The 27804-nt window shown below is 34.9% G+C and overlaps 1 protein-coding gene across 7 annotated transcripts in view; it reads left to right on the top strand.

Moving 5' to 3' along the window:
• Positions 1–27804, top strand: part of HYCC2 (hyccin PI4KA lipid kinase complex subunit 2) — a 59323-nt gene that overhangs the window by 23272 nt on the left and 8247 nt on the right. For 5 of the 7 annotated variants that reach the window (XM_037167594.2, XM_053665062.1, XM_037167597.2 and 2 more), the window contains 8 exons: positions 4426–4605; positions 7501–7581; positions 10670–10785; positions 14731–14826; positions 17449–17565; positions 20067–20154; positions 23270–23429; positions 24180–24347. In XM_037167594.2, coding sequence (XP_037023489.2) covers positions 4426–4605; positions 7501–7581; positions 10670–10785; positions 14731–14826; positions 17449–17565; positions 20067–20154; positions 23270–23429; positions 24180–24347 — 1006 coding nt within the window. Of the gene's footprint in view, positions 1–129; positions 186–4425; positions 4606–7500; positions 7582–10669; positions 10786–14730; positions 14827–17448; positions 17566–20066; positions 20155–23269; positions 23430–24179; positions 24348–27804 lie in introns of all 7 variants that reach the window. The other 2 variants (XM_053665065.1, XM_037167598.2) reach the window with 2 other exon arrangements.

The raw sequence follows: 27804 nt of genomic DNA, 5'->3' as shown, positions 1-27804 counted from the left end.
GCAAAATACACACATTATCTTTTCATTAACACAATAGTGTGACATACAGTTGTGTCACCACTGGATTCATGTATGATTTAAAATGAAAATGAAAGGAACACACAGGAAAGTAGCTTCTTATCTTCCCAGATACAGCCTCCACGAGTGCCTCTGCTGTGTACTGGAGTGAGTTTGAAGAAGTTCAGGTAATCATCTCCTAACCAGCAGCTTAACTTAAAGTGCATCTTCATTTTTGTCCTATCACTAAAAGCTTGCTTATTGACCTCTTTCTCTCCTATCTCCTAAACTTGGATTGGCTCTCAGTTAGATTTGCACCTGTTGCTATTTGTAGCAGCAATTGCAGGATTCATTTGCTTTTTTTTCCTCTTGCTGTGCATTTATGAATGTTTTATAACTTTAGATGTGGTAATGTACATATATCCATATCCTTGGTCAGGAGTTTTCAGAATTCTGTTTGAATAATGAATGTGTGTATTTCCCACCCCTGGTTTTGTACTGTCGTAACATAGAAGCTTTTAAATTTTGTTTTATGCTTTCTCTTTAGATTGTAAGCTCTTCATGAGCAGTGGTCATATATTCTGTATTTGCTACTTCCTAGAACCTAGTATTTTATCATGTACATAATGAACACTTAATAAATACTGATTAGAAGAATGGTGAAATGCAACATGTGATTCTAAAACACTGTCATTTTCATTGGGACTCAACAAGTGTATAAAAAGTACCAGTTTCCTTTCTTCTGTTATACTTGGAAACTATGACATTAAAAAAAGTTATTCATGTAATTTTACTTCAAAATGGTAACGTGTTAGACCTCATCATGAATAGAAATGGAAAAATTACAACTTGACAGATTCAGGGTTAAAACTCAGCAGTCATTATAATCAACCAGTTGCCAGAGCAGGTCTGTCTGTCCATTCTTTCTCCTCTCAGGTCGTAAAGTTCTAACCATATATTCATACTTCAGAAAAATGTTAAGCTCTGTAGACTCTCAAAGCAATTCTGGACTTTAGTCCCAGAAGAAAGGCCTTTTTAGTTCTGATTTTGTTATATTCTGAAACATAATCACATGTTATTTAGTTAATGGGAAGTTATTTCAGAAAAATATCACATGCCACATATAATATTATTTGAAACTTATGACACTCTTATGACAGACATTTTTATTTTAACAGCCATAAAAGTTTTTAAGAAAGTTTATTTACTAGAAGTTCAATATTACATATCATGGCCAGCTTTACTATCACTTAAATTTTAATCTCTACACCAACAAATCATGTTTCTTTTGTCCTTTCCCTCCTTCCAGATACCTTAGTCACTCTAGCAGTTCTTCCACTTCACGGAGACCTCCATCTATCTGCACTTTAAATGCAACACTAACAATCTCTTGCTGTCTTACTTGTTTGGTACACTCTCCTGCTCTTCATTTTACACCTCTTTTCTCATACTTTTACCCTCCTAACTCATCTTCAGCTTACTTTTTATGTCAATAAGAAAGAATAAGAAAGTAGGTGGGAGCTCTCTTATTTTCCCATTCAAATGTATATACCACTGTACCAGCATCTCCACCCATCCTCTCCTGCCTTTCCTGCTAGTCAGTGGAGCAGTATCCCAGGTTGTATCAAAGGCCATCTCTTTCACTTAGGCCTAGGGCCCATCTTCTCTAGCACCTCAAAGATTAATCCTGCAGTTATTTCCTTTCTGTCCTCCATGATTGATTTTTCCTTTTCTGATGAATGGAATATGGTAAACAATCATATTCTATTTTTTAAAACCTTTTTTGATTTGCCTTATTTTTTATTATCTCTCCCATTTTTCTGTCCCTCTTCATAGGTGAACCTTATAAAGTATTGCTTATTTATACTCTCTTTCTACTGACCCCTTTTCCTCACCTCACATTCTCTCTTTAACCCAAATTGGGCTTCAGTCTCCATTATTCCACCCAAACTGTCTCTGTGTTCATCAGATATCTTGCCTCTTAGGAATTATTATATCAAACTGTTTGCTAAATTTGGGTATCAGTTATTCTTAAGCTTTTTTTTTAAGCCAGAGGATAATATAATGACTTTTAACACCTTTGGATGTGGGGACAGTGTCATTTAGGGGAGGGCAGCATCATTTATGATACCGAAAATTTAGAACACAACAGCCTGATACATACTCTAAGAATTAAATATTTTTAAGAGATAGCATTGGCAAGCTTTAGACAATCTAATTTTGCAGTGTTACTTCATTAAAAGTTACTGGATTGCCAGCCACCCCTCTTCCCATTTTTTAAAAAAGAGTGATAATTTTTCTCACTCTATATTTCTTTGTTATGCTTAATTAAAATATAGTTTCCTACATGCCAGTGCAGTTCTCATTCCTGAGGAACAGAAGTTAAGATCCTTATAATAAACAAATCATAATGTTCCATGGATAGTAACATATAGAGAAGGTGATTTTAGAGTCTTTTACTAAAGAGTAAAGTAAATTTAAAACTTGTATATATTTTTCAATAAATAATGAGAGCAACACTGTTTAATTTCCCAAAAGACCTGAATATTATTGTTAGTACTTTAAAAAGATGCCAGCAATTGACCATTTTGAAAAGTTTATGACTTCATTACTGACACTATGTGGAATATACTGTTTGTAATTAAACAGCTCTCACCTCCTACTGTACTTTTGCTCTAACAAAAGAAATGGGTATATTGGGAACATCAGCGTGGTGTTGGAAGACCTGAATTCCAGGGTCTTCCTCCACCACTCACTTCTGTGACTTGGGCAAATTGTCTGATCTAGACTTCATTGTAACAGGAAAGCTGGAATGGTTTTTAATATTTCAAATGCAGTGATAGTAATTTCACATAAAAGGGTTAGACGTTACTAGACTAGATGTGTGTGTATAAATTTTTTTTACCTGTAGAGTTCCTTAAGAGCTAAACTTATCTAAATATACAATATGTACAATCAACATAGAATTTGTTGACTTTTAATTTACAATTGTGAAAATGACTTTATTCTAGAGTGTTAGATTATTACAGATATGTATAAGTATTTCTAACAGATTTCCAAATGTATATGTATTGTCTTAATCATTCCGAATAGAGGTAAGCATATAATTTGGTCAGTAATTCACTTTTAAAGCTAGTGTTAAATTTTAAGCATCATTTTATAATTTCTTGTCAGTGTTTTGCCTACATTTAGAAAATCATACTTTTGTTTAGTCTGCAGTTATTCTAACAAAACCATTCTAAATTGGCAGTACATGTTTAGGGAAAGGGAGGAGATTTATTTAAACTAATTTTTTCAGCTTTCAAGGTTATGAAGTACCTCATAAGTCATGTTCTATGATATCATATGAAGAATTACCCAATTAAATATTTAAAAAACTGTTTATAATTTCCTCATCTTCAAAATGTTTCAAATACAATGAGTAGAATTTGTCAGTTTCAAACATAAAAATAATCTGTTTTGTTTTACATATTAACTAGCATTAATTTAAAATACTAGCTAGCATTTTGGATATCCAAATATTATATATTGAAAAAAATCCCTGTCTCTACTGAGTGGTATATAATTTATTTAAATCATAGTCTCAAGTCAATATTTAAAGTTTATTTTCAACAAGATCTTTTTTTAAAAAAAATAGTTTATTCCTTTGTTTTTAGAGAGAGAGGAAGGGAGGGAGAAAGAGAGAAACATCAGTGTGTGGTTGCCTCCTGAATGCCCCCCACTGAGGACCCGGCCTGCAACCCAGGCATGCGCCCTGACTGGGAACCGAACCTGTGACCCTTTAATTCTCAGCCCGGCACCCAATCCACTGAGCTACGCCAGTCGGGGCTCAACAAGATCATTTGAAATTATTTTCTTTCAATAGAAACTTTTTTAAATGGGGGTAAGCCTGGCCGGTGTGGCTCAGTGGATTAAGAGCTGACCTGCAAACCAAAAGGTCGCTGGTTCAGTTTCCACTCGGCATATGCCTGGGTTTCAAGCCAGGCCCCAGGAGAGAGTGTGTGAGAGGCAACCACACACTGATTTTCCTCTCCCTCTCTTTCTCCCTCCCTTCCCTTCTCTCTAAAAATAAATAAATAAAATCTTTTTTTAAAAATGGGGGATAAGTAAAGGGTTGGTGAGAAAAGGGACTTCATTAAATATAAGTGTAGTACATTGGTTAAAGAACTAATTATCTAATAATTTGATAGCACAGTGTTTTAAAAGTTATGTTGATATTAAATTGACACAAAGTACTTTTTATTGTTAGTATATTAGTCAATTTAATATGTAGTCTCTGTACATAGAGATTAAGGTTTTGGTTGCCTCGATTCGAAATATGCAAGAATTAATGTTGAGAATTTAGTTTGAAAACATGTATGTACCTTTAAAAAATACAGTTATAGCCAAAAGAATGGAAATAACTAATGTACTTCATTTTTCTTTTAGCTCCTGGAACCTGTCTGCCATCAGCTGTTTGAACTCTATCGTAGCTCTGAGGTTCGACTTAAGAGGTTCACACTGCAGTTCTTGCCAGAGTTGATGTGGGTTTATTTACGGCTCACAGTTAGCCGAGACAGACAAAGTAATGGTTGCATTGAAGCACTTCTGTTAGGAATTTATAATTTGGTAAGTTGAAAATGATAATATGGGTTTTTTTTAAGTGCTCTGAACCAATACTTAAAGAATATTTAGAGAAAAAAAATTGAAATGTCTACTGAATAATCTATTTGAGTTAATTAAATTGAGTAGAGGTGCTTAATAAGTAATTGCTGATAATACGTTTTATAAAATAGGTACAACTATTATAAATGACAGCATTGTTAGTATTTTATGACTTATGTCTTGAAATTATTTTATTTGACCATTATTTATAAATGCTGTGCATTTAAACTTTTTAAAATTTATTTTTAATAATTATTTATAATGTATTATGTCTCTGATACTGTGTTGTTTATGAAACTTTTTTCAGAGGAATTCTTAGGTACCTTAAATGTTATTCTATTTTATTTTACGTGGTGCCCATTTTAGAACATTGGTATTAAAACTGCCCTTATATTTTGTGTATTCAGTATTCCTTATAAACAAACACTCCACATAATAAAATAAAGGTTTATAATTAAGGCCTGGCTGGGTGGCCCAGTTGGTTGAAGCATCATATAGTTGAGAGGTAATAAAGTACCTCATAAAATATTGAGTCTCACAATAAATAATATTCTTCTGCACCAGTGCTTGCTCCTCTAAGTAGTATCCCTTAAAAATCATTAGAAAACAGCCCTGGCTGGTGTGGCTCAGTGGATTGAGTGCTGGCCTGCAAACCAAAGGGTTGCCGGTTTGATTCCCAGTCAGGGCACATGCCCGAGTTGCGGGCCAAGTCCTCAGTAGGGGGCACATGAGAGGCAACCACACATTGATGTTGCTCTCCCTTTTTTTCTCCCTCTCCCTCTCTCTAAAAATAATTAAATAAAAAAATTTTTTTAATTAGGAAACATTTCCATCACTAGGACATATATCTGAAGAACGGAGCATGCATAGCCTTGGAGTCATTTATATTTTGTTTAAAACCAGGCCCTGCCACTTGTTAGCTGTTTTAACTTTGGGCAAGTTACTTAATATTTTCACTTCAGTTGCCTCCTCTGTAAAGCAGAAATAAAGCATTGTTATAGGGTTAAAAACAATTAGAAAAAGCCAACATCATGCCTGTGGTGTTTGATAAATGTTTATCATTATTAGCAGTAGTATCAAATTGCAGGTGAGTTTTTTTAATGGAAAGCTGTTCTAGGTATAAAATTATTTTGCTGATTTGTCTGATTGTTTTTTTCTTTAAAAGCAGGAAATTTGTTTCATATATAACTGTGTCTTCTCTAGTGCTTAACACAGGTTCTTAGTAAATGTTTGTTGATATAATCATTGAACTTAGTGTTTCAGATTATGCTGACATTTTTATTAATTTTGTTAATGTAATAAAATTCAGTAGTGGAGCAAATGAACCAAAAATATTTTGTAGAGTGGAAGGCTTGACAAGTTCTTGACAGTACTTAGTGCTGTGGTTTAATTACTTTTTGGTATCTCAAATAGAGTGTATTATTAAAAAATTATTCTATTATAATCCAGAAATGTAACCTCAGGCTTCTGTCTTTTAATTCATTTGATATCTGTGTTCTGTCTTCACTGTAGTTCTCATTTTTTATCACACTGGTTTTCTTCTATATATTCATTTCTGTTTTTCCTTTCCTGCCCTAGCACTTCTCTGTTTAAGATAGCCTCAGGAGAGTTTTATATTGTCCTCAGCTTAAACAAAGTTCAGGACACCCTTCTCCACAAATACAAATGTACATCAAAAGTATTTGGCTTAATTAAAATTTTTTTGCCTAACTTAATCAACTCCATCCGTCTTAGCTACAATAGACTTTCTGCAAGGCACAATGGCCCAGATGTGGTAGTAACTAGTTTGACTACAAAGTAGTTAAAATGATCTCTCTAAGGAATTTTTAAACCTATTTTCCTGCCGGAATTAGAGGTAGGACCATTAATTCATATATAATTTATACTCTCCTATGACATACAAACTCAGAAATGAGCCCTATAGGGATGTCCTTTTGGGTTTGTGTTTTGGTGATGGTAGTTGTTTTATTGTTGTTTTCTTTCTTTTATGTTGTTCAACTCCTTAGTCTGTCTCTGACCACCTTCCTGTTAGGTCTAGTCAGGACAGTCTTCTCTATGAATTGTATGTCCATTATGTGTACTAATGTGTGCTGTAAAAGAAACATGAACTAAAATGAGGCAGTAGAGAAAGGGATTGATACAGGAGGAGCATTTCATCCTTTAACTGTGGGAGCCTGTAGGCAGGTTTTTATTGATACCTGTAGAAGTTTGAATTTGCTAGAGACTGTGGAAATAAAGGACACCTTTGTCCTATTCATTGAAAGCTAAAGTGCTTTTAAAATTCAGAAGGACTTTCTTGCAGTTCAGTAATTACATACCTAAAAGTGAACTTATTTTTAGTCACTTGGACTAATAGTGGTTATCACCATATGTAGCTTATTATTTCAAGTCATTAGTTTATTACTGAATAATTGTAAGAGTTATTTTTAGTCAGTGAATTCTGTGTTAGAATAATTTGTTTTTATTTCAACAAGTGTGGGTTTCTTGGCTGAGGCCTTTAATTTTCATTTAACTCAGCCATGTTTCTACTGAAAGATCTAATCACTTGTACTCTGTGTGACCTGTATATAAATTTAACATGAAAATTGATGTGTGTGCCTGCTTTATGTCTTTACTGTCATGTTGTATTTGATTTACTTTAGTTTTACACTCAAATCTTTCGAAGAATGATTCAGCTACCAAGTGTACAAATTTGCTAATAGGTTAGCAAAGATACACTAGGGTAGTGATATTTTTAAATATATTACTTTCATAAAAATTTTCCTCAGCTACCATTGGTATATTTGGTAAATTAAGAAAGCATTTTTTTCTTAAAGTCCTGTGATTATTTCATTATCTTTGTATATTTTTTAACTATAGGAAATTGCTGATAAAGATGGAAACAATAAAGTTCTGTCTTTTACTATCCCTTCCTTATCTAAGCCTTCAATATACCATGAGGTAAGTAAGATTGAAAAGGTAGAATTATTTAAAGTTATACTGAATAAAGATAAAATTCACCTTCTTACTGGAGATAAATATTCCTAATACATCTGTACTGATTTCCTTCCTAAAAGTGAATGTTTACCATTTAGTGACATAAAGTTGAGCTGTTGTCAAGAGAGATGAAAAGTAATTAGTAGAACATTTTTCTCTAGTTCTTGTTTATTTTTTTGTATTCTTCACCCATATCATTTTCAATCTTTTTTATTACTCTTTTTTGAATTTTCAAAAATATTCCTTAATTTTTTTAATTTAAAACATTTTTTATTTTCTGATTACAGTTGACATACAGTATTGTTTACTTTTTAAAAGTCTTACATATTAACTAGAAATCATATTAGAAAATAATATGGTAGATTGTTTAGGTTTTATTATTTCTAGGGAAAATGGCTACTTAGAAGAATATTATCACTATAATTATTTTGTTTCCATTTGAAGGACTCTAATTGATGCATTCTAAAGCTGTTCATTAACATTACACTTTTTTAAAAGATTATATTTATTTCTAAGATTTTATTTATTTATTTTTAGAGAGAGGGGAAGGAAAGGAGAAAGAGGGGGAGAAACATCAGTGTGTGGTTGCCTTTCATGTGTAACCCCCTTCCAGGGACCTGGCCCACAACCCAGGCATGTGCCTTGACTAAGAATAGAACTGGCAACCCTTTTGTTTGCAGGCCAGCACTCAATCCACTGAGCTACACCAGCCAAGGCATATTTTATTTATTTATTTATTTTTAGAGAAAAGGGAAGGAGACAAAGAGGGGGGGAAACATCAGTGTATGAGAGAAACATCTTAATCATTGCCTCTCACTGGCCCACAACTGGGGGCCTGGCCCAGGCTTGTGCCCTGCCTGGGAGTTGAACCAGTGGTCTTTTAGTTTGCAGGCTGGTGCTCAATCTACCGAGCCACACCAGCCAGGGCTAATGTTACACTTCTGATTTTTGTTTATATTTATTTGGTTGAACAATGTGAAAACACTGATTATCCTGTAGGTAGATGACTCCTGTTGAACTGAACTTCTTCTGCATCTTCTCTCTAATGATATCTGTTATGAATTTAGCTTCTGGTCTCTAGTGGCTTTTAGTGCATAAAGTCATGAGGAAAGCATTTAAAGAAACTTTATGAGTAGTCTAAAAATTATATGCCATTTTCTGCCCTGGCTGGTGTGGCTCAGTGGATTGAGTGCAAACCAAAGGGTTGCCAGTTCAATTCTCAATCAAGGCACATGCCTTGGTTGTGGGCCAGGTCCCCAGTAGGGGGTGTGTGAGAGGCAACCACACATTGATGTTTCTCTCCCTCTCTTCATTCCCTTCTAAAAATAAATAAATAAAAATCTTTTTTAAAACAACTATATGCCATTTTCTTATCAACAATCAGTGTCCTCTTGTTTCACAGCTCTATGAGGCTTTTATTTTATTTTATTGTTTTTTGTAATAAAGCCCTCTAGGACTTCGTTTGTGTTGGAAATAGAGTGCCTCTTGTTTAGCCAGGACTCATTCTAGTACAGAATATTTCTGAGTAATTTCCTTTTAATTAAGTTCTGTTTATCATATTATGAAATAAAATGGAGGATAGTGAAACATTTATGAATGGATAGTTCTTCTAACTGTAGAGATATGGAATCAATTATGTCACTTTTAAATTAAAAGACATTTAATCATAGCTTTCAATATTGTTTGTGTTTCATAATTATAAATCTCTGTACCTTGCTGTCTTCATTGTAGAATGAGATTAATGGGAGTACTTACCTACCTGAAGTTAGTAAAACTTCATAGTTTGAATGTGCTGTCCCCAAGACTGCTTGTTTTCTAGAACAGGGGTCCCCAGTCTCCGGGCTACAGAATGGTACCAATCCAGGCTTGTTAGGGATTGGGCTGCACAGCAGGAGGTGAGCTTGAACGGAATGCACTTGAATCACTCTGAAAGCATGCCCCCCAGCCTGGTCTGTGGAAAAATGTCTTCCATTGACCGGCCCCTGGTGCCAAAAAGGTTGGGGACCACTGTTGTAGAGTACAAACAAATTAAAATTGATGTATTTGTTATCTTTAGTTTTTTTAGCAACTATTCTTATCTATGCCCTAAATATAGATTTATTTCACAATCTTTCAAAAACTAAATCAGTATGTTTTCAGTATAAATTTCAAAAACAGCTGTAGAACTCAGTTGGTTAGAGTGTTGTCACAACATGCCAAGGTTGCAGGTTCCAGCCTTAGTCAGGGCACATACAAGAATCAACCAATGAATGCATAAGTAAGTGGAATAACAAATCAATGTTTCTGTCTCTCCCCTCCTTCCTTCCTTTCTCTCTAAAAAGTAAATAAATAAACAAACAAACATATCTAGATAGATTGATAGCTGTAGATTAGGAAAGACCCAGAAACGCCTGGAATTATCTTCTGGAGGGTGGGCCCCTTGTAGTACAGGCTTACCTCGCTAGGTGAGTGTTCTAGGAACCCATCTGTATCAGTGCATCAGTGTACCAGCTGGCAGTGTTGGGAGAGGCTGCGTTCAGCTTCAGTGAATTTTTTTTTGAAGACTCAACTCATTTGCCCATTTCATGATGGGTGATTTATGAGTGCACCTGGTACACTATGCTTCATGTTCAGTAGTTTTTGACCCTATTTGCATGATTGTGCCCCATGTGACTTTTTTTTGTTTCCCTGGATGAAAAAAAGAAGTCCTCAAAGGGAAATGTTTTGCCAATGTGGGAGAGGTGAAACAAAAAATAACTGAAGCATTAAAAGTTATCAGAATCAATGAGCTCAGAACTGAGCAATGGGAAAAACATCTCCATAGGTGTATTGCATCAAATGTGTAGTATTTTGAAGGTGATTTGAGGTTTAAACATAAGAATAAATACATAACTTTTGACAAACTCCAGTGTTTTGGGGTCACTGCTTATATAATTGAAAAATGGAAAGAGTTTTTTTTAAAAAAGAAATGGTCCGAAGCTGCCTTTTGTTGAACAAAATTGAATATCATTATTTGGTACAGACTTTTTGTTTGTTTTAGAGACACAGTCTCATACTTACTTTATTTTTATAGCCCTCGACAATCGGATCCATGGCTTTGACAGAAGGGGCATTGTGTCAGCACGATCTCATCAGGGTTGTTTACAGTGATCTTCATCCTCAGAGGGAAACATTCACTGCACAAAACCGGTAATGGTCAAAACTGTAGAGAGTCATAATTGTTAATTTATGCTTAATAGTTAACTCTAATTACTTTGGTTCAAATTTGATGTGAGAAGAGGCAAAAAGTTAAATATGTGATACTAGTGAATACATCATTGCAGTAAAATACCTGTTCACTCAATGCTTGGTGCTGTGTTATGGTCATCTCGTGTGAAGCAATGTAAAACCTGAAAATGCAGGCATGAAATCAGCCAAACTTAGAAGTTTACTCTCAGGGGCAGTTTATCTACTCTCTACACCTTGCTCTTTTCATTGTGGAATGGGTTAATGAGACTACCTACCTACTTGAAATTTGACAGACTGCAAAGTTTGAATGCATAGTCCACAAAAACACCCTCACATCTGATACCAATTGCAAAGTTGGGTGGGGCATTCCTGTAATGACTCATAGGTTTGATAACTCACTAGAAGGACTCACAAAACTCAATGAATGAAAGCTGTTGTATTGACAGTTATAGTTTATTTCAAGGAAAAGACAGAAATTGAATTCAGCCATGTCCTCACCAACACTTATTTTTTCATCTTTTTTGTTATAGCCCTCTTACCCCTAAGTAAAGAATGATATCTTGTTGTGCTATTGTTTTTGCATATGTTTTAGTTTTTTTGTACAATCAACTATATCAGTAATGTATACATTCTTATATATATATATATTTCAAAGTTAAATATGCACTAATTCTACACATTTTGTTATAAAAAACTGCGTTCAGCAGCTCCCTCTCCCATTTCTCCTTTCCCAAATGTAATGCCTTTCAACAAGGGGTCTCAACCAAGGCAGACCTGGACCCGCCACTCCTGCCCCAGGAACATTCGATGATGTCTGGAGACTTTAGATGATCACAGCTGGGTTGAGGAGAGGCTACTACATGTATCTTATGTGTCGAGGTTAGGGATGTCACTCAACATTCCACAATGCCTCGGTCAACCCCCCACAACAAACGCCTATCTAACCCAAATGCCAATAGTGCTGAAGTTAAAAAATCTTGCTTTCAACTGACTCTCTTAATATTTACCTCCACATCTTTGAGTAACTTGCTGATTCTTACTTCTTTGGTTGTAGACATTATTTATTAACGTATCTCTAGGAAAGATAATGATTTAGTCCATTATCTTTCTCATTCTCCTATATTTTCAAGGTAGTTATGTTGTAATTGTGGGGAATTCATTATTCAGATTTCTCATTATTATGAGTGACCATGGTTCATTAAGAGCTACCTATTCAAAAAAAAAAAAGAGCTAGCTATTCAGTGCTGAGCTTTGTGATTAACTGGTTACTTTTCCTTTCTTTAGACCTTTTTTATTTTCCTTGGAGTTCATAATTGTTTTTTTTTTCTTTGTTTATTATGTGCTTTGTAATCTAATCCCTGCAAATTCTCTTATCTACTGTCATAATTTCCTGTCAAGTCTTCATACATACTGATCATTCTCTCAGTTTTATTTTCCTGAAAAGGGAGCTCCTAAAGTCTTTTTACTTACTCCATTCTGCTCTGTGTTACCCTCTTTGCCTGGTACACACTTATCTTGGATCTCCTTCCTTCTTATGCTCAAAATTCTGTTTGTCTTTTTCCTGTGTGGATCTGCTGTTGGTTGTACCCTAGATCTGCCTTCTTTGTTCCTGGGGTTCTGAAATTCCACTGTGAGACTGCTTGGGATGGGTTTATTTCCTCCATTGTGCTGAGCACTAAATGGACTCTTTTGATTTGGAAATTTATGTCTTTGAGGCTGATAAATTTTTTTGAATTATTTTTATTAATTAGTTTGGCCTGTCCATTTTATCTGGTCTTTTATTATCTGTCTTCTGGAGCTTTTATTATTTGGATGTTGAAACCCCTAGAGTGGTCTTCTCTCCTATTTGCCATCTCTTTGTTCTTCTGCTTTAATTTATTTACATCCTCAACTTCATTCACCAGTCCTTTTTTGTGTGTGTAAGTTTTTAATTTCTGCACTTATTTTGTATATATAAAAGTTTTTCTTATTTTCTGAGTGGTTTTTAAAACAGATTCTGGTGTTGCTTTGCTGAGTATTTTTTTGAGTGGAAACATCTCTTATATTTTTGAGAATATTAGTGATAATTTGGTTTGTTCAGAGTTTTTTTCTCTTTGTATTTATGCCTCCTTGAAATTGTACTTTTTTTCTACTTTTTTATTTTTGATCTTGTTTTCATGCTAGTGGATTTCCTCAGGTATCTTTTCTCTCCCTTAAATCTGAGAGTAGGGGAATAAAGGTCGAGAAGCTTTTATCATGTTAATAGAGCTGGTGGACCATGAACTTCGCAACTGCTCTCTGGGCCGTTCAGTTAGGGAATTTTCTAAGTCCATGTTTTTAAATCTTTCTTCTTAGGGTGGCCAAACTCCCTAGAGAAAACTCTTGTAGTCTGTTAACTACAGGGCCAGCCATTAGCACTGTGGTGGCCGGGTGGGGAAGGAGCACATGAGGTCCCTATTTCCAGTAAGGTGTGTTTCATTTAATCTTGCTTTTTTCAGTATGGTCTCTTTTCCCCTCAACCCCTACCCCATGCCACAGTTGTGCCTGGTGGTTTCTAGGTAGAAGTTTCCTGAAAAGAAATTTTAAATTTCAAAAAAATTAATATTCAATAAACCAAACGATGTAAGAAGGGACCTGAACATGACTGCTTCTTGAGTCAGACTTTCAACTTAGGTTTGTTTTAATTTTTTTTAACATTTTTTTATTGTTGTTCAAGTACAGTTTTCTGCCTTCCCCCCGCCCCAGCTCAGTTTTTAGCTTTTCATTTTGAAATAATTTTAGACTTGCAAAAATGGTACAGATAGTTTCAATATATTCTTCACCACCTATGGTAAGCTTTTTAGAAGCACAATTCCCTAGCCCACAGAGATTATAATGGGTCAGTCTGGGTTGAGACACAATAATGTATTTTTCCAAAAGGTTTTTAAATAATGATAATATTCATTCAGGTTTGGGAGCCACTTTCTTAGACATTGTAAATATTAGGAAATCATTCATTTATTCATTCAATAAATATTTATTATAATATCATGATGTATTAGACACTGTGTTGGATACTAGAGGTAAAGATGATAAATCAGGGTCTCTACCCTAAACTTATTACCAAGTGCGTAAAACAGACATGAAGACAGAGAATTATGATTCATTGGAATAAAGGCTATATTAGAGCTACCCAGATAAGGGAATACTGTATTTTGATGAGTATAACGCACACCCACATTTTTGTAAGTATTATACACGGGCTTGTTGTGCACATGCTATGTCATCATTATACCCAGGAATAATAAACATCCTTATTTTTCCCTCAAAAGTTTGGGCAAAAGGTGAGCATTATACTTAGCAAAAAATGGTAGTTTCCTTCAGCTGGGGGAATTATGAACAGCTTTATGTGTAAAGTAAAAATTTGAGCTAGGACTTAAAACCATAGGAGTTTCCTAAGTATGTTCTAGTAAGAAAGAACAGCAAGCATAGAAGCAAGTTGTTACGAAAGGCGATGGCATATTTGTGGAGTGGTAAGAAGATCGAGGTACCGTGGTATACATCTGTGGTGGGCAGTGGAGGAGGAGGGTAAGGTTGGAGAGGGAGGTGGAGGGTGAATTGTAAAGGGCCTGTGTGCCACGGTAAGTTTGGATTTCATCATTCAGTCAGTAGGAAGGTGAACTAATGCAGATAGGGGAGTCATCTGTTCGACGATGATGGTTTATTTTTTGAGGAAAAAAATATAAGTGACAGCAAGAAATACGACCTTTAAAAAGGAAATTGGAAATGGGAAGCATTGAGGAAGAGACTAGTAATCAGACTAAGAAATCATGAAAGTCAATATTAAGGCATTGTTGTTATAACCATCCAATGAAGAAATTATTTACTAGAGTCTCTAGTAGAAGTGATTGTTTATAATCCTTTCCCCTTGTTTTTGTTTTTTTCTAGGTTTGAAGTCCTGAGTTTTCTCATGTTGTGTTACAATTCTGCTATTGTATATATGCCTGCTTCATCTTATCAGTCTCTTTGTCGGATGGGCTCCAGGTGAGAGTAGTAATTATTGTTACTCTTCATATTTATTTATTTGACAAATATTTATTGAACATATTCTCTATGTAAGCACTGTTATAACTTCTGATGACATAGCAGTAAATAAAACTCATGGAGCTTATGTTCCTGTAGGAATCCTTATCATCTTAGGTATCATGACTTCTTGAAAATATTTCAACATTAAAAAAGTATTTTCTGTCCGAACATCGAGTTCAGCCAAGGTGTCTTAAGCTTAGGGTGGTTTAGTGATATACCAATTTTCATATGTAAAGGGAAGTCTTAAGAAATGGGAACTGGTTTCTTTTATCTATTTCACAAATAACTATGACTGCTTTGTATAAGAAAATTAGTTATAGTACTGATTGTATATCTCATTTGTATTTGTGTTTTGTAGTTTTTACGAAAGCAAAATTTCTGTTACTTTTGACAGGTCTGGGCTGAAATAGCCACTATAGAAAGACAGTTTAAGTAATAGAAATCAGTTTGGAGATGGAGGACATGTAGAGTCACAGAATTTTAGTTATAGAAGGAACCCTGAGTTCATGCTGTTCAACTGATTTTTACTTGAGAAAACTGAGCCCTCCAAAGCGTAAAATACTAATATTAGTTTTCTATTGCATCATGACAAATTATCGCAAACTTAGCACTTTAAAACTGCACACCTTTATTATTTTATAGTTTCAGTGTGTCAGGAGGCATGACTGAGTTGGTTCCTTTGCTGAGGTCTACAAAGCTACAATTACAACACCGGCTAGATTTGCAGTCTTGTCTAGGCTTGATTGAGGAATTACACACCTTTGTGGACAGAATTCAGTTCCTGTAGTTGTAGGACTGAGTGCTTCCATTTCTTGTGGGCTGTCTGCTAAAGACCAGTCTTAGTTCTTTGTTGTGTGGGCCTCTCAACATAGCCTACCTATAACATGGCAGTTTACTTCTTCAAAGTAGAGGAAAGACCTACACTGCATTCCTAAATAACATAATCAAATGCACATAATCATGGAAATCACATCACCTTTCTCATGGTTTATTGTTTAGAAGCAAATCACAGGTCCCACCCACACTCAAGAAGAGAAAATGACATAGGGCCTGAATACCAGGAAGGAGAGATCATAGAGGTCCCAGCCCCCAAGGGGGTCTGGTCTGTTCCTTACAGATTCTTTGTTCAAGTTCATGTTATTGTGCTACTAGGAAGAGAGTGTGCTCCTGTTGATAACAAAATTGAAATTTGCTAATTGGAGGAAGGTTAATCCAAGTTAGCCATAAATTTTACAGATGATCTTAAAATAGTTATTTTCACTTGCCTATAATAACATGATTAATGACTAACAAAGTTCTTGTCTCTGACCTAGATGCTGTTATCAAGAGAATACACTGTTTAAGCACTTACTGCCTATCTACAGATAAATTTATTTATAAGTTACTATTTTTGGTTTATTAAAACAAACTGCTAAATCTTTAATTGGCAACACTATTGTGGCAATTAAGAAAGTTTCTTAACAACAGAAGTGATGGCAGAGTTTAATGGTTCTCAAACTTTTGTTCACACCTCCCCTAAAATAGTTTTGAAGAACTGTATACCCCTTGTACATTTTAAGTTAACATTTAAAATTTTTCATCCTATCTTAAATAGTAGAAATTGATATTATTTATAATATGTAAATATTGACATTATATTTACATAATGTGGTTGGGTCAGATGTGCATAAAGTGGATATTGCAGTGATCTAATGCTCGCCGTCATCCATTTGAGGAATAAATGAACAAGCTTTTCTTTAATAGTCTGACATTATAGAAGGTGGAGCAAAAGTAGGTTTACAGTTGTGAGTACATGAAACACAATTTATTCTTGTATTATTATTAATTATTGTATTACTTTCCATACAAACAACTGTAAATTTACTTTTGTCCCACCCATTATTATTCATTTCCTTCCTGAAATTGAATTTCTATTATATTTTACCTACGTATTTTATACTTATATAATGCTATTTTATACTTATAAGTCTTTTATTGATCACCTAATTATACATCTCTGCTACAAACATATGTATATGTAAACTGAAATTTTTAAAAAATTCCAGAGACTGTGATGTACTGAAAACTAAAATATATCTTCTGGATTCACCATTGTAGTTATTCAAATAAATTAATTGGTTAAAATAATATAGATACAACTTTTTTATAACTATTATGCATAATTTTCTGGAAGTATCTTTTAAGAAGATGAATGGTAGAGGATTGTTTATGGTACTGACATCAGTAGTTTAAATGTTCTTTTATTTGCTTGATCTCCCACTAATTCATCCTGATAAAATTTGGGATGTGAGAAAATTATGCATTTATTTTTGTGAAGAGAGAGAAAGATGAATTTGAAAGACTCAGCTATTTGAAAAAGTTGTTTTATTGATATAGTTCACTAGAGTGTGTGTTTATGAGAGCACAGATTTTATTTTTACTTATTTTTTCTTTTTGTCTGTTCACAACTGTATACTGAGGCCCAGGACAGTTACTAGAATGTGGCAGGTATTCAGTAAATATTTGAGGAATTTATAAAAGCAAAAATATCTGATTCAATGAAACAGGAAATCACAAATGATAAATACTATATTTTCCTAGGGTTTGTGTAAGTGGGTTTCCACGGCAACATGAAAAACACTGGAAAGAACTCTGTGGTCGAATAGTATTGGATCCTGAATTTATGGTGCAACTTCTCACAGGGGTTTATTATGCCATGTAAGTAGGTGGAGTATGAAATTGGGAGGATTCTTCCTAATGTTTAGAAACCTGGTATCTCTTTTTTTCCCTTATCACTTGCCCAACACAGCATTTTTTTGCTCCATGATGGACCCATTATCTTATTTTTCTAATACGAACTTCTCTCAGTACTTTTTCCTTATTTTTATTATTATTTTAAAAAATTCTCTCTTGAGGATATGTTTATTGATTTTAGAGAGGATGGGGTAGACAGAGAGAAACATCAATATGAGAAAGGAACATCAATTGAAGTTTAGTTAACATCCATTACCACACTTAGTTAGTTAAAAACTTTTTTCTTTAGATGAGAACTTTAAGACTTGTACTCTTTGCAATGTCTGTATTCTGTGCCATTGATCTATGTGTGTCTTTATGCCAGTACCATGTTAGTTTGAAGTCAGAGGTATGATGCCTCCAGCTTTGTTCTCCTTTCTCAAGATTGCTTTGGCTGTTTGGGGTCTTTTGTGGTTCCATACACATTTTAGGGTTTTTGTTCTATTTCTGTGAAAAATGCCATCACAAATTAGATAGGGATTACACTGATTTCGTAGATTGCTTTCAGTAGTATATTTTAACAATATTAATTCTTCCAGTTAATGAGCATGGACTATCTTTGCATATATTTGTGTCCGTCAACTTCTTTCATCAGTATCTTATATAAAAACTGTGAGTGTACAGTGTACAAGTCATTTGCTCCTTCTTTAAACTTATTCCTAGATACATTTTTTAAAGATTTTACTTATTTATTTTTAGACAGAGGGGAAGAGAGGAGAGTCAGAGAAAGAGAAACATCAGTGTGTGGTTGCCTTTCACGTGCGCCCCGCGCACCAGGAACCTGGCCTGCAACCCAGGCATGTGCCCTGACTGGGAATCGAACCCATGACACTTTGGTTCGCAGGCTGGCGCTCAGTCCACTGAGCCACACCAGTCAGGGTATTCCTAGGTATTTTTTTGATGAAATTGTAAATGAGACTGTTTCCCTAATTCCTCTTTTTGACAGTTTGTTATTAATGTATAGAAACACAACTGATTTTTATATATTGATTTTTGTATCCTGCTACTTTACTGTATTTGTTTATTAGTTCTAACAGCTCTTTGGTGGAGTCTTTAGGGTTTTCTTTTTCTAAGATTTTATCTTTAGTTTTAGAGAGAATGGAAGGGAGGGAGAAAGAGAGAGAAAGAAACAGGTGAGAGAGAAACATTGATTGGTTGCCTCTCACATTCCCCAATTGGGAACTTGGTCCACAGCCCAGACATGTGCCCTGACTGGGAATCCAACCACTGACCTTTCAGTTCATAGGCCAATGCTCAAGTCACTGAGCCTTGCCAGCCAAGGTTTGCTTAATTGCTCTTACAAGGATTGTCCAGTACTATGTTGAATAAAAGTGACTAGAAGAAAAGCCTGTTTTTTACTGTCGAGAATCATGTTAGCCGTGGGCTTGTCATATATGGCCTTTATTTTGTTGAGGTACATCCCTTCTATATCCACTCTGTTGAGAGTTTTTATTGTGAATGGATGTTAAATTTTGTCAGGTGCTTTTTTGCATATATTGAGGTGCTCACATGATTTTTATCCTTCATTTTGTTAATATGGTGTCTTATTGATTGAATTGCAGGTATTGAACCATCCTTGTATCCCAGGGCTAAATACCACTTGATCATTGTTTATGGTCTTTATGACCAGCTGTCTGGTCCTGGACTTTTGTTTATTGGGAAGTTTTTGATTGCTTATTCAATCTCATTACTAGTAGTAATCAGTCTGCTCAGATTTTCTATTTTTTCATGATTCAGTCTTGGTAGGTTGTATATATTTAGGAATTTATCCATTTCTTACAGGTTGTCCAATTTGTTGGTGTATAATTTTTCATAATCCTTTTAGTTTTTTAAAACAGCCAAAATATAACATAAGTAGTTATTAAATTAGAGTCTAGAAATTGTTGAGGTTTTCTTTATGGAAAACTGTGTCTCTCTATGTAGTTTATAACCCAGTTTTTCATGAATGCAATAAACAGAGTACCCTAAATATCAACACATGATAAAAACCAACTTATTGAAGAGACATCTGTAAACTATTTTTTTATTTTGTTTATTTATTTTTAGAGAGAAGGGAAGGGAGGGAGAAAGAGAGGGAGAGAAACATCAATGTGTGGTTGCCTCTCATCTGGTCCCCACTTAGGGACCTGGCCTGCAACCCAGGCATGTGGGGTGACTGGGAATCAGATCTGTGACCCTTTGCTTCACAGGTCTCTCTCAGTACACTGAGCTACACCAGCCAGGTGTAAACTATTTTAAATGTTAGTATCTGAAATCTTCATTTTGTTCCTGTAACTAAAAGTGGGATAGTTTAGAAATGGAATGATGTGAAAATTGTTGAAAATCTTGTTTTAGAACCACAATAATAGGACATGGAACAATAAAAAGGTTGTTGTTGAGTATCAGAGATATTTGCTATAGATAGTAAACAGTCTGCTTCTCCTTAGGTATAATGGACAGTGGGACCTTGGCCAGGAAGTCCTTGATGACATCATTTATAGAGCTCAGCTAGAACTCTTTTCTCAACCGCTGTTGGTAAGTGAAAATATTTACTTTTTATTAAACATAATTGTGTCTGTTGAGGGAAAAAAATTAGTAAATATGTAACATGAAGCAATCCAAATCACTGAGGAAAAAGGTTTATTCTACAGTGACAGTTCGTTAACTGTTGGAGTGAAGACAAAATTGGTTTAGATCTGCCCTCACTGGTGTTGCTCAGTGGATTGAGCACTGGCCTGTGAAGCAAAGGGTCGCCGGTTCCATTCCCAGTCAGGGCACATGCCTGGGCTGTGGGCTCCCCAGGTCGGGGGCGGGGTGTGCAAGAGGCAACGCATTGGTGTTTCTCTCCCTCGCTTTTTCCTTCTCTTCCCATCTTCCTAAAAATAAATAAATAAATAAATAAATAAATAAATAAATAAATAAATAGATTTTTAAGGGTTTTATTTATTTATCTTCAGAGGGGAAGGGAAGGAGAGAGGGAGAGAAATATCAATGTATAGTGGATTCTTGTGCATCCCCTGCTGGGAACTGGCCTGCAACCCAGGCATGTGCCCTGACTGGGAATCGAACCGCAATCCTTTGGTTTGCAGGCCTACACTCAATCCACTGAGCTACACCAGCCAGGGCTAAATAAAATATTTTTAAAAAGTTGGTTTAGAGCCTCTCCTTTTATCATATATCAAAATAAACTCCATATTAATTAAAGAATTACATGTTTTCCCTTAAGGAAGGAAAAAGAGAGGGAGAGAAACATCTTTAAGGAAGGAGAGAGGGAAAGGTTATAAATATTTATTCAGATTTATACAGGAGGAAGGACTTTCTAAGCTCAAGTGATGTGACAAGTCACTAAAAAAGGTTGATGACTTTTTTGACCACATAAACATCTAAATTCAAAACCATCAGTGTCTTAAAAACAAAATTAATATGCAGTGCATAAAATATTTTCAAGCATGACAAGAAAGCCACTAATATTTTGTTTATATGTAAGATTTTATACTCTGCCACAAAAAAATAAATATATCTCCAAAAGATAAAATGATCCATCTAAAACCAAATGTAAATATCCAGTAGTGGGCTAAGGAAGGTGTTCTTTGTGTTCCCAGTAGCAGTGTGGCACAACTCTAACGCTCCTCTGCAGAAGCAGTTTTGTAATGAGTATTTGTTTTGTTTGACCTGCTATCCCACGTCGAGCAACATATCCCAGAAAACTACTTTAAATATGTTTAAAATGTGTTGTAAGCGCAGTATTAGTGTTATTTTTTATTTCAAAGGAATCAAAGAAGTTTAAATGTTCCACAGCAGAGAATAATTAAGTTATATATTTCCTTGATGAAACTGAATTTGAAAATTTATATATATTAAGAAAGATGCTAATTTGTGTTAAATTGTAAAGCAGTATACAACTGTTTTTTAAATCTAGACAGGACAGATGAAACATACAAAATGCCAATAGTTGTCTAAGTGATTCAACTGTGGATGATTTTTATTTCTTTGCAATTTTCTGTTTTCTAAACTTTGTATAGTATTTCTGTAACGGCATTTTAAAAATATTGTTTCTTTTTACTTGCAGCACTTTAAAATAATACTTTTTTCATTTAGAATGGAAGGGCAGATAAAGTGCCCCTCAGATAAGGTCAAGTTAAAGGAGTTCATCATCACCCAGCCCTTAGATGTAATGTTAAAGGGACTTATCTAAGAAAAAGGAGATAAAAAACAAGTACAGTAAAATGACAGGAATCTCACAATTTTTAACAACCACAACTAAAACAAAACCAAAAACAAACTAAGCAAACAACTAGAACAGGAACAGAAACACAGAAATGGAGATCACATGGAGGGTTACCAGTGAGTGAGTGGGAGGAGGAGAGGAGGAGAAAAGGTACAGAGAATAAGTAGCATAAATGGTAGTTAGAAAATAGACAGGGGGAGGGTAAGAATAGTATGGGAAATGAAGAAGCTAAAGAATTTATGACACATGGACATGAACTAAAGGGGAATGTGGGTGGGAGGGGGTGTGGAGGGTGGAGGGGAGTGAAGGGGGGAAATGGGACAACTGTAATAGCATAATCGATAAAATATATTTAAAAAATAAAACTTTTTATAAAAGCCATTTTCTTTCCATCTTTTTTTGTACTTTAAATTTTCATTGTTTTCTAAGTCATCTCTAATTTTAATCTAAGTGTTACATTAGAACAAACAGATAACAAGATTTTTCATAAATAATATGAATAATGATAATTGTAAGTAATAATTTGTGAGACTCTTTAAATTCATACTGTTATTTTTGTAACTAAATTTATTTTATAAATTACGTAGAAGGGGCATTTCCAAAGCAGTGGAGTTAACGAGATTTGTAATCTCTAGGCCTGGCATAGTTCTTTGTTATTGGGATCTCTGAGGAACCCAATAAATAACACTCTTCTTCTCTATTCAAATCTAGAGACAGATAAGTAGATGAAATAGTTGGCAGGGAAACAAATATCATCTGTACTACTAATCATGGCTAAATTGAAAGATTTTCTCCCTACCCCTCAATCTAGACCTTGGAACAGCTCCTAGGAGAGAATGTTTGAGTTGGTAGAGAAGGCTTGCTACATTCCACTTGTCCTTGTCTAAGTGGAGGAGTCAGAAAAATAAATACTTCTGTTTCAAGATCTTTGCCAGATTAGCACTACCCAATTTAGAAACATAAACAAATAAATGACACTTACTCTCAAAAGTAATGAAGGGCAAAAAGTGAAGGGATAAAATGCTAGACATACTTGGGGAAAAGTTCTTAATGGAAACCAAGGAGTGGAGCAAAGACTAGTTTTGTGTTATTTATCATCTGAAGAATTGGAAACTTACTATAATATTTTTTATGTCAGGGTTCAAATGCTATTTTTTTTTCCTTTGGAATGTGTTTTTTCTTTGAAAGTCAACAACTTCAAGGAATTGGTAGGATGACTGACATTTTTAAAAATAAATTCTCATTTGAAAAGCCTGCCTAGAAGAATGCAGAACAATAAAAATACAAATATTTGGACACATTGTTCTTTTATAGTACAAGCTTTAAATACATACGCAAAAAGTCATGGGCACAAATAAGTGTAGAATAAGTACAAATTGTATATAGGGTGTAAATATGTATAGACTTAAATTATCATTTTAGGTTGCTAATGCCATGAAAAACTCATTACCATTCGATGCTCCTGATTCTTCACAAGAAGGCCAGAAAGTGCTAAAAGTAGAAGTCACTCCAACAGTGCCGAGGATTTCTCGGACTGCGATTACAACAGCCTCCATCCGTCGCCATAGATGGAGGAGAGAAGGTGAGTACAGAATCCCTATAGCTCACTCACGGATTCAAGTAAATCTATCACTGTTTTTTTAGACTATATTAGAACATGATATTGTAGTAGTCTTTATAATTAAAGTAAAATTGTGCTGTTTTTAAAAGTATCATTAGAAATTCGGTTTAAATGCCTAAATTTGTTTTAATACAATTTTTAATAAAGTAGAAAGATGTTATTTAGAATGCTCTATGAATGTTAAAACAGAAAATCAAGTTAATTTTTGTCTTTTTTTGAACTAGTAATAACAATAGGAAAGAATTTTCTTTAAGCCTCTTACTGTAATGGGAAAAAAAGGTGCATGTGTGAGCATTGTGGGAGAACACTGTGTAACTAGCCAAACTCATGGTATACTGCAGGCTATTCATGAAATCATAAAAGAAGTTGTTTTTTAGATTCTTCTCTTTGCTTTTCCTGTTTTAGAAGTGCTGAATCCAGCAGTATTTCATAGTCATACGGTACTTGAATAGTCAACTTGTCTTGCCTAAGAGATATTAATTACCATTTTAATGATCCCTATTTTTCTATCCTATTCATATGCAAACCTCACATTGTTCATCCGCACATGTGCCTTATGTGTGTGTATGCTGTGCACACACATGTAACTATATAAGTAGCATTTTGTTTATATCATATCCATATATACATTCTCTTATCTGCCTGGGTCAAAATGCTCAGAAAAGAATAGAGGAGCATAAAAGCACTAAAATTTTATATGTTGAATCCCAGATGGCTTTGACTTCTCAAACGAGGCTGACTCGAGTATTCCTGGCTCCCCGATCCAACACGGCTCCACTGACCTAGGGATCAAACGTGTGCAAGAGGGGGAGGTGCTGGTGCGCAGGACCCCTGAGCACGGCTCACCGGAGCCCAACTCAGCAGCAGCCACAACAGAGGGTAGGACAGAGATGAGGAAACAGAAGTCAGTGAGGCAGTTGCTGGAGAAGGATCCTGGCTCTCTAACTCCAAGCAGAACATCTTTCCATTCTAGTGTGTGTTTCTACTACCCTAGAGTATATTAGCTCCTCCTTGCAAAGCACAAATCCCCATATGCCTAGTGCCAGGTCAAGTACAATCTTCAGTTACCATTTGTGCTGGCCTGGAGTCTGCATCCCTGTGTAAGCAAAAAATAGCTTGGCATGGCTACTAACAAGGCAGAGGCCTGTCTCCGAAAGGTTTGCAAATGCTTGGAATTTTCTCATTACTGAGCATGTTTATTCTAACATTAGGAAAGGAAAAATGCACCCAATGAACATGAGCCTTATTATTCAGTATGAGTTGATTTAATCCATACAGCAACTTATTCTTTAAAAATATGTAAGGAGAATTTTAATACATTAATATATTATCTTTGAGAAATTGAACTAAAGTGGAGCCGGCAGTTTATCTCTAATCCCAAGGTTGTCAATTAACGAGTTTCTTATCTCTTTAAAGAGTAAACCAGTGTTGATTGGCTTTTTATAATCTGCAGGTCAAATTGCCTGGGTCTAACTAGTGAACTACTTACATCTTTCCTCTATAAATGTACTAGCCTAGTCACACCGCATTTAACATTTACTAAGTAATTAATGATTATCTTATATAGCTCCCAAACTGAATTGAAATGTATTATTTAGAGGTCAGGTATCCAATAGATTCTTGTTTCTACAACATAGGAATCTCAAAGTGAGAGTCATCCCCACTCTTCCAAACTCCCCACTGTCCCATCTCCTCCCACCGCCACTGCTGCTGCCGCCGCCACCACCACCACCACCACCACCACCATCTGTAAAAGAACACTTCTCCCTTATAGGAAAGTATTTGCTGCTTTACATGTGATGCCATAGGAATTGGCTTTGTAAAAGAGGGAACTGTAGCTTAAGCATTTTTTCATTATTTAATGTATTGCTATTGTGGAACCTTTACACTAATTTATGAAATATAGCAAGTACTTTTAAAATAGTGTACAAATTTTTACTTCAAGACCAAACACACATGAAGCAGTTACTTCCATCTTAAGGAAGTTTCTTGCTCTTTGGTGCATTACAATTTTGAGCATGCTCAGTAAGAATTTATTGTACATAAACCCTCTGTTCCCTTGCCCATTTGTCCATATTGACCTGACGTCCTTCACTGGTGTTGCATGTGCATGATCTAGGGACCCAAAGAGTTGGTGCTGTGTTACCGAGATCCTGTGAAAAGTGCAGCCTTTCCTTTTCACCTTTTCTGTATCTCTTTGCTATCTCTGGGAGTCAGTTTTATCTTGTATAAAGGCATAAAAATAAGTGTATGAATAGATGTTGAACCCAGAGTTAATGTAAATTGAACAACATCCTATTTCTTAACATTCTTTTTTTTCCTTTTTTTTAAACTGAATTTATTGGGGTGATATTGGTTAATAAAATTATGCAGGGTCTGGCACAAATAACACCCCTTTTCTATTACAAAATCATAAGCATGTAATTCTATAACATAACACCATCACACTCAAGCACACCGTATGACATTTTAGGTGAAATGTTCAAATTAAAATTAAATTATTATACCCGTATTATTACCTACCAGCCACACTCAAGCAGGCGTTACTTCTGCCGGACCCTGTATAGGTTTTAGGTGTTATCTCAACATTCTAGATGACTCAATGAGCCACTTAATGTGTATGTCCTCCCATTTTTAGATTTTTGGAGTATTTGTGCTAAATGTAGCTGTGCTACATTTATTAACACTTGATGATACTCTACAAAGTATGGGATAAGGTTGAAACATTTCTTATAGTTCGTCAAAAGTCATACACTTCGAAAAAAGAACCAAAGAGATAGTTCCCTTTAAATATTAAAATATTTTATTTAAATATATCCTATCACTAGTAGAACATTTCAGTTTGTGAGGGTGGAGTATACCCACAAGGAAAGAAGAGTGAGTTCCTTCATTGTGTTTGAAATTTCTCAAAAATTATTTTTCCTTTCTCTAGATTAATTATAGTTTTAAATCAGTATTAGTAGACACCAAATTTATAAGGAGAGGTAGACATGAATGGAAAAGTTCATTAAAAGTCTTTTTTTGGGCCCTGGCTGGCGTAGCTCAGTGGATTGAGCACAGGCCTGCAAACGAGAGTATCGCAGTTCGATTCCCAGTCAGGGCACATGCCTGGGTTGCAGGCCAGCTCCCAGCAGGGGACGCATGAGAGGCAACCATACATTGATATTTCTCTTTCACTCTTTCTCCTTCCCTTCCCCTCTCTCGAAAAATAAAGAAAATATTTTAAATAAATAAATAAATAAGTAAATAAAATTATTAAACTGAGGATACCTGTAATTAAAGTATAGTCAGTGTTCTACTATACCGAAACAGCATTTTTGGTATATAAAATACCTGTAGATTCTCTTGCATGGTGGCTTTTATGTTATCATCATCTCCTTTATGGCCATGCTGCTTTGCATCCAATCTGCATGTGGCACAGTTCAGAAGCTAGCACTGAGTCTCTCAGTCTCCTCTCCTAAGTCTGCGTGCACCCAATAATACGCTTCTATTCACTCCTGGTTTTATATTGTTGGTATTAATTCTGAACTAGTAACTGTCTTTTCTTGGGCATTTGAGAGTTTTTATATTAATTGTAAGTAAGTGGCTAAGGTGATATCACATGAATATAATTTAAAGTTTTATCTGAGATACATTATATACTATTGTTTTGAACAAGGGCTTGAGAGAAGTGGTGTCAGCCACATTTTCATATGGCTTTGCATGATGATTAAAGATTATTAAACTGCTGGATAAAAATAACAATGTGCCTTTTGCTTTAAGGATAGCTGATTTCATTTTTCTTTTGAAGGAAGGAAATAAGTAGTCCCTATGAGGAAATATAATTAAGAAAATATTTTTATTTTTTCAGGTACTATGTTAAATAAAATTATACTTACATATTTCATGTATAGTTTAATTAGGTAACCCTATCTCAAGGTAATATTTCTTTCCTAACATTTTAACTATAATGTTGCTATCTGTATGTAGATTCAGATTCAACTTCTCACAGTGTGGTTAACATACTTAACGTTGTAGCAAACTGCTATCAGATTTTGAAGGCAACAAATGTACTACTTTCTAAGAGAATGTTGTTCATACTTTGAGTAAAAGAATTGAGCTTTCTGGAAACCCCAGGCTGAATGTATTATATATGTTTCTCCCCTTCTTAGAAAATCCCAGGAAAAGAACTCTTGTTAACTGCAGTTTCTGCATGAAACAGAATTGGGCATTATAGTATTTTTTATTATGAAAACTATACATCTCAAACTAAAACTTTTAAATATTACAGAAATACAGAATATAGAAAGTGAAAATCTTTAAGTATTCCTGCTGGTTCCCTAGCTTGCCCTCTGAT

The sequence above is a fragment of the Artibeus jamaicensis genome, unplaced genomic scaffold (genome assembly GCF_021234435.1).
Source record: "Artibeus jamaicensis isolate MK-2021 breed Jamaican fruit bat unplaced genomic scaffold, CSHL_Jam_final contig_391, whole genome shotgun sequence".
Lineage (NCBI taxonomy): Eukaryota > Metazoa > Chordata > Mammalia > Chiroptera > Phyllostomidae > Artibeus > Artibeus jamaicensis.
Note: the sequence above shows the minus strand (reverse complement) of the source record. Positions and strands in the feature narration are given on the sequence as shown.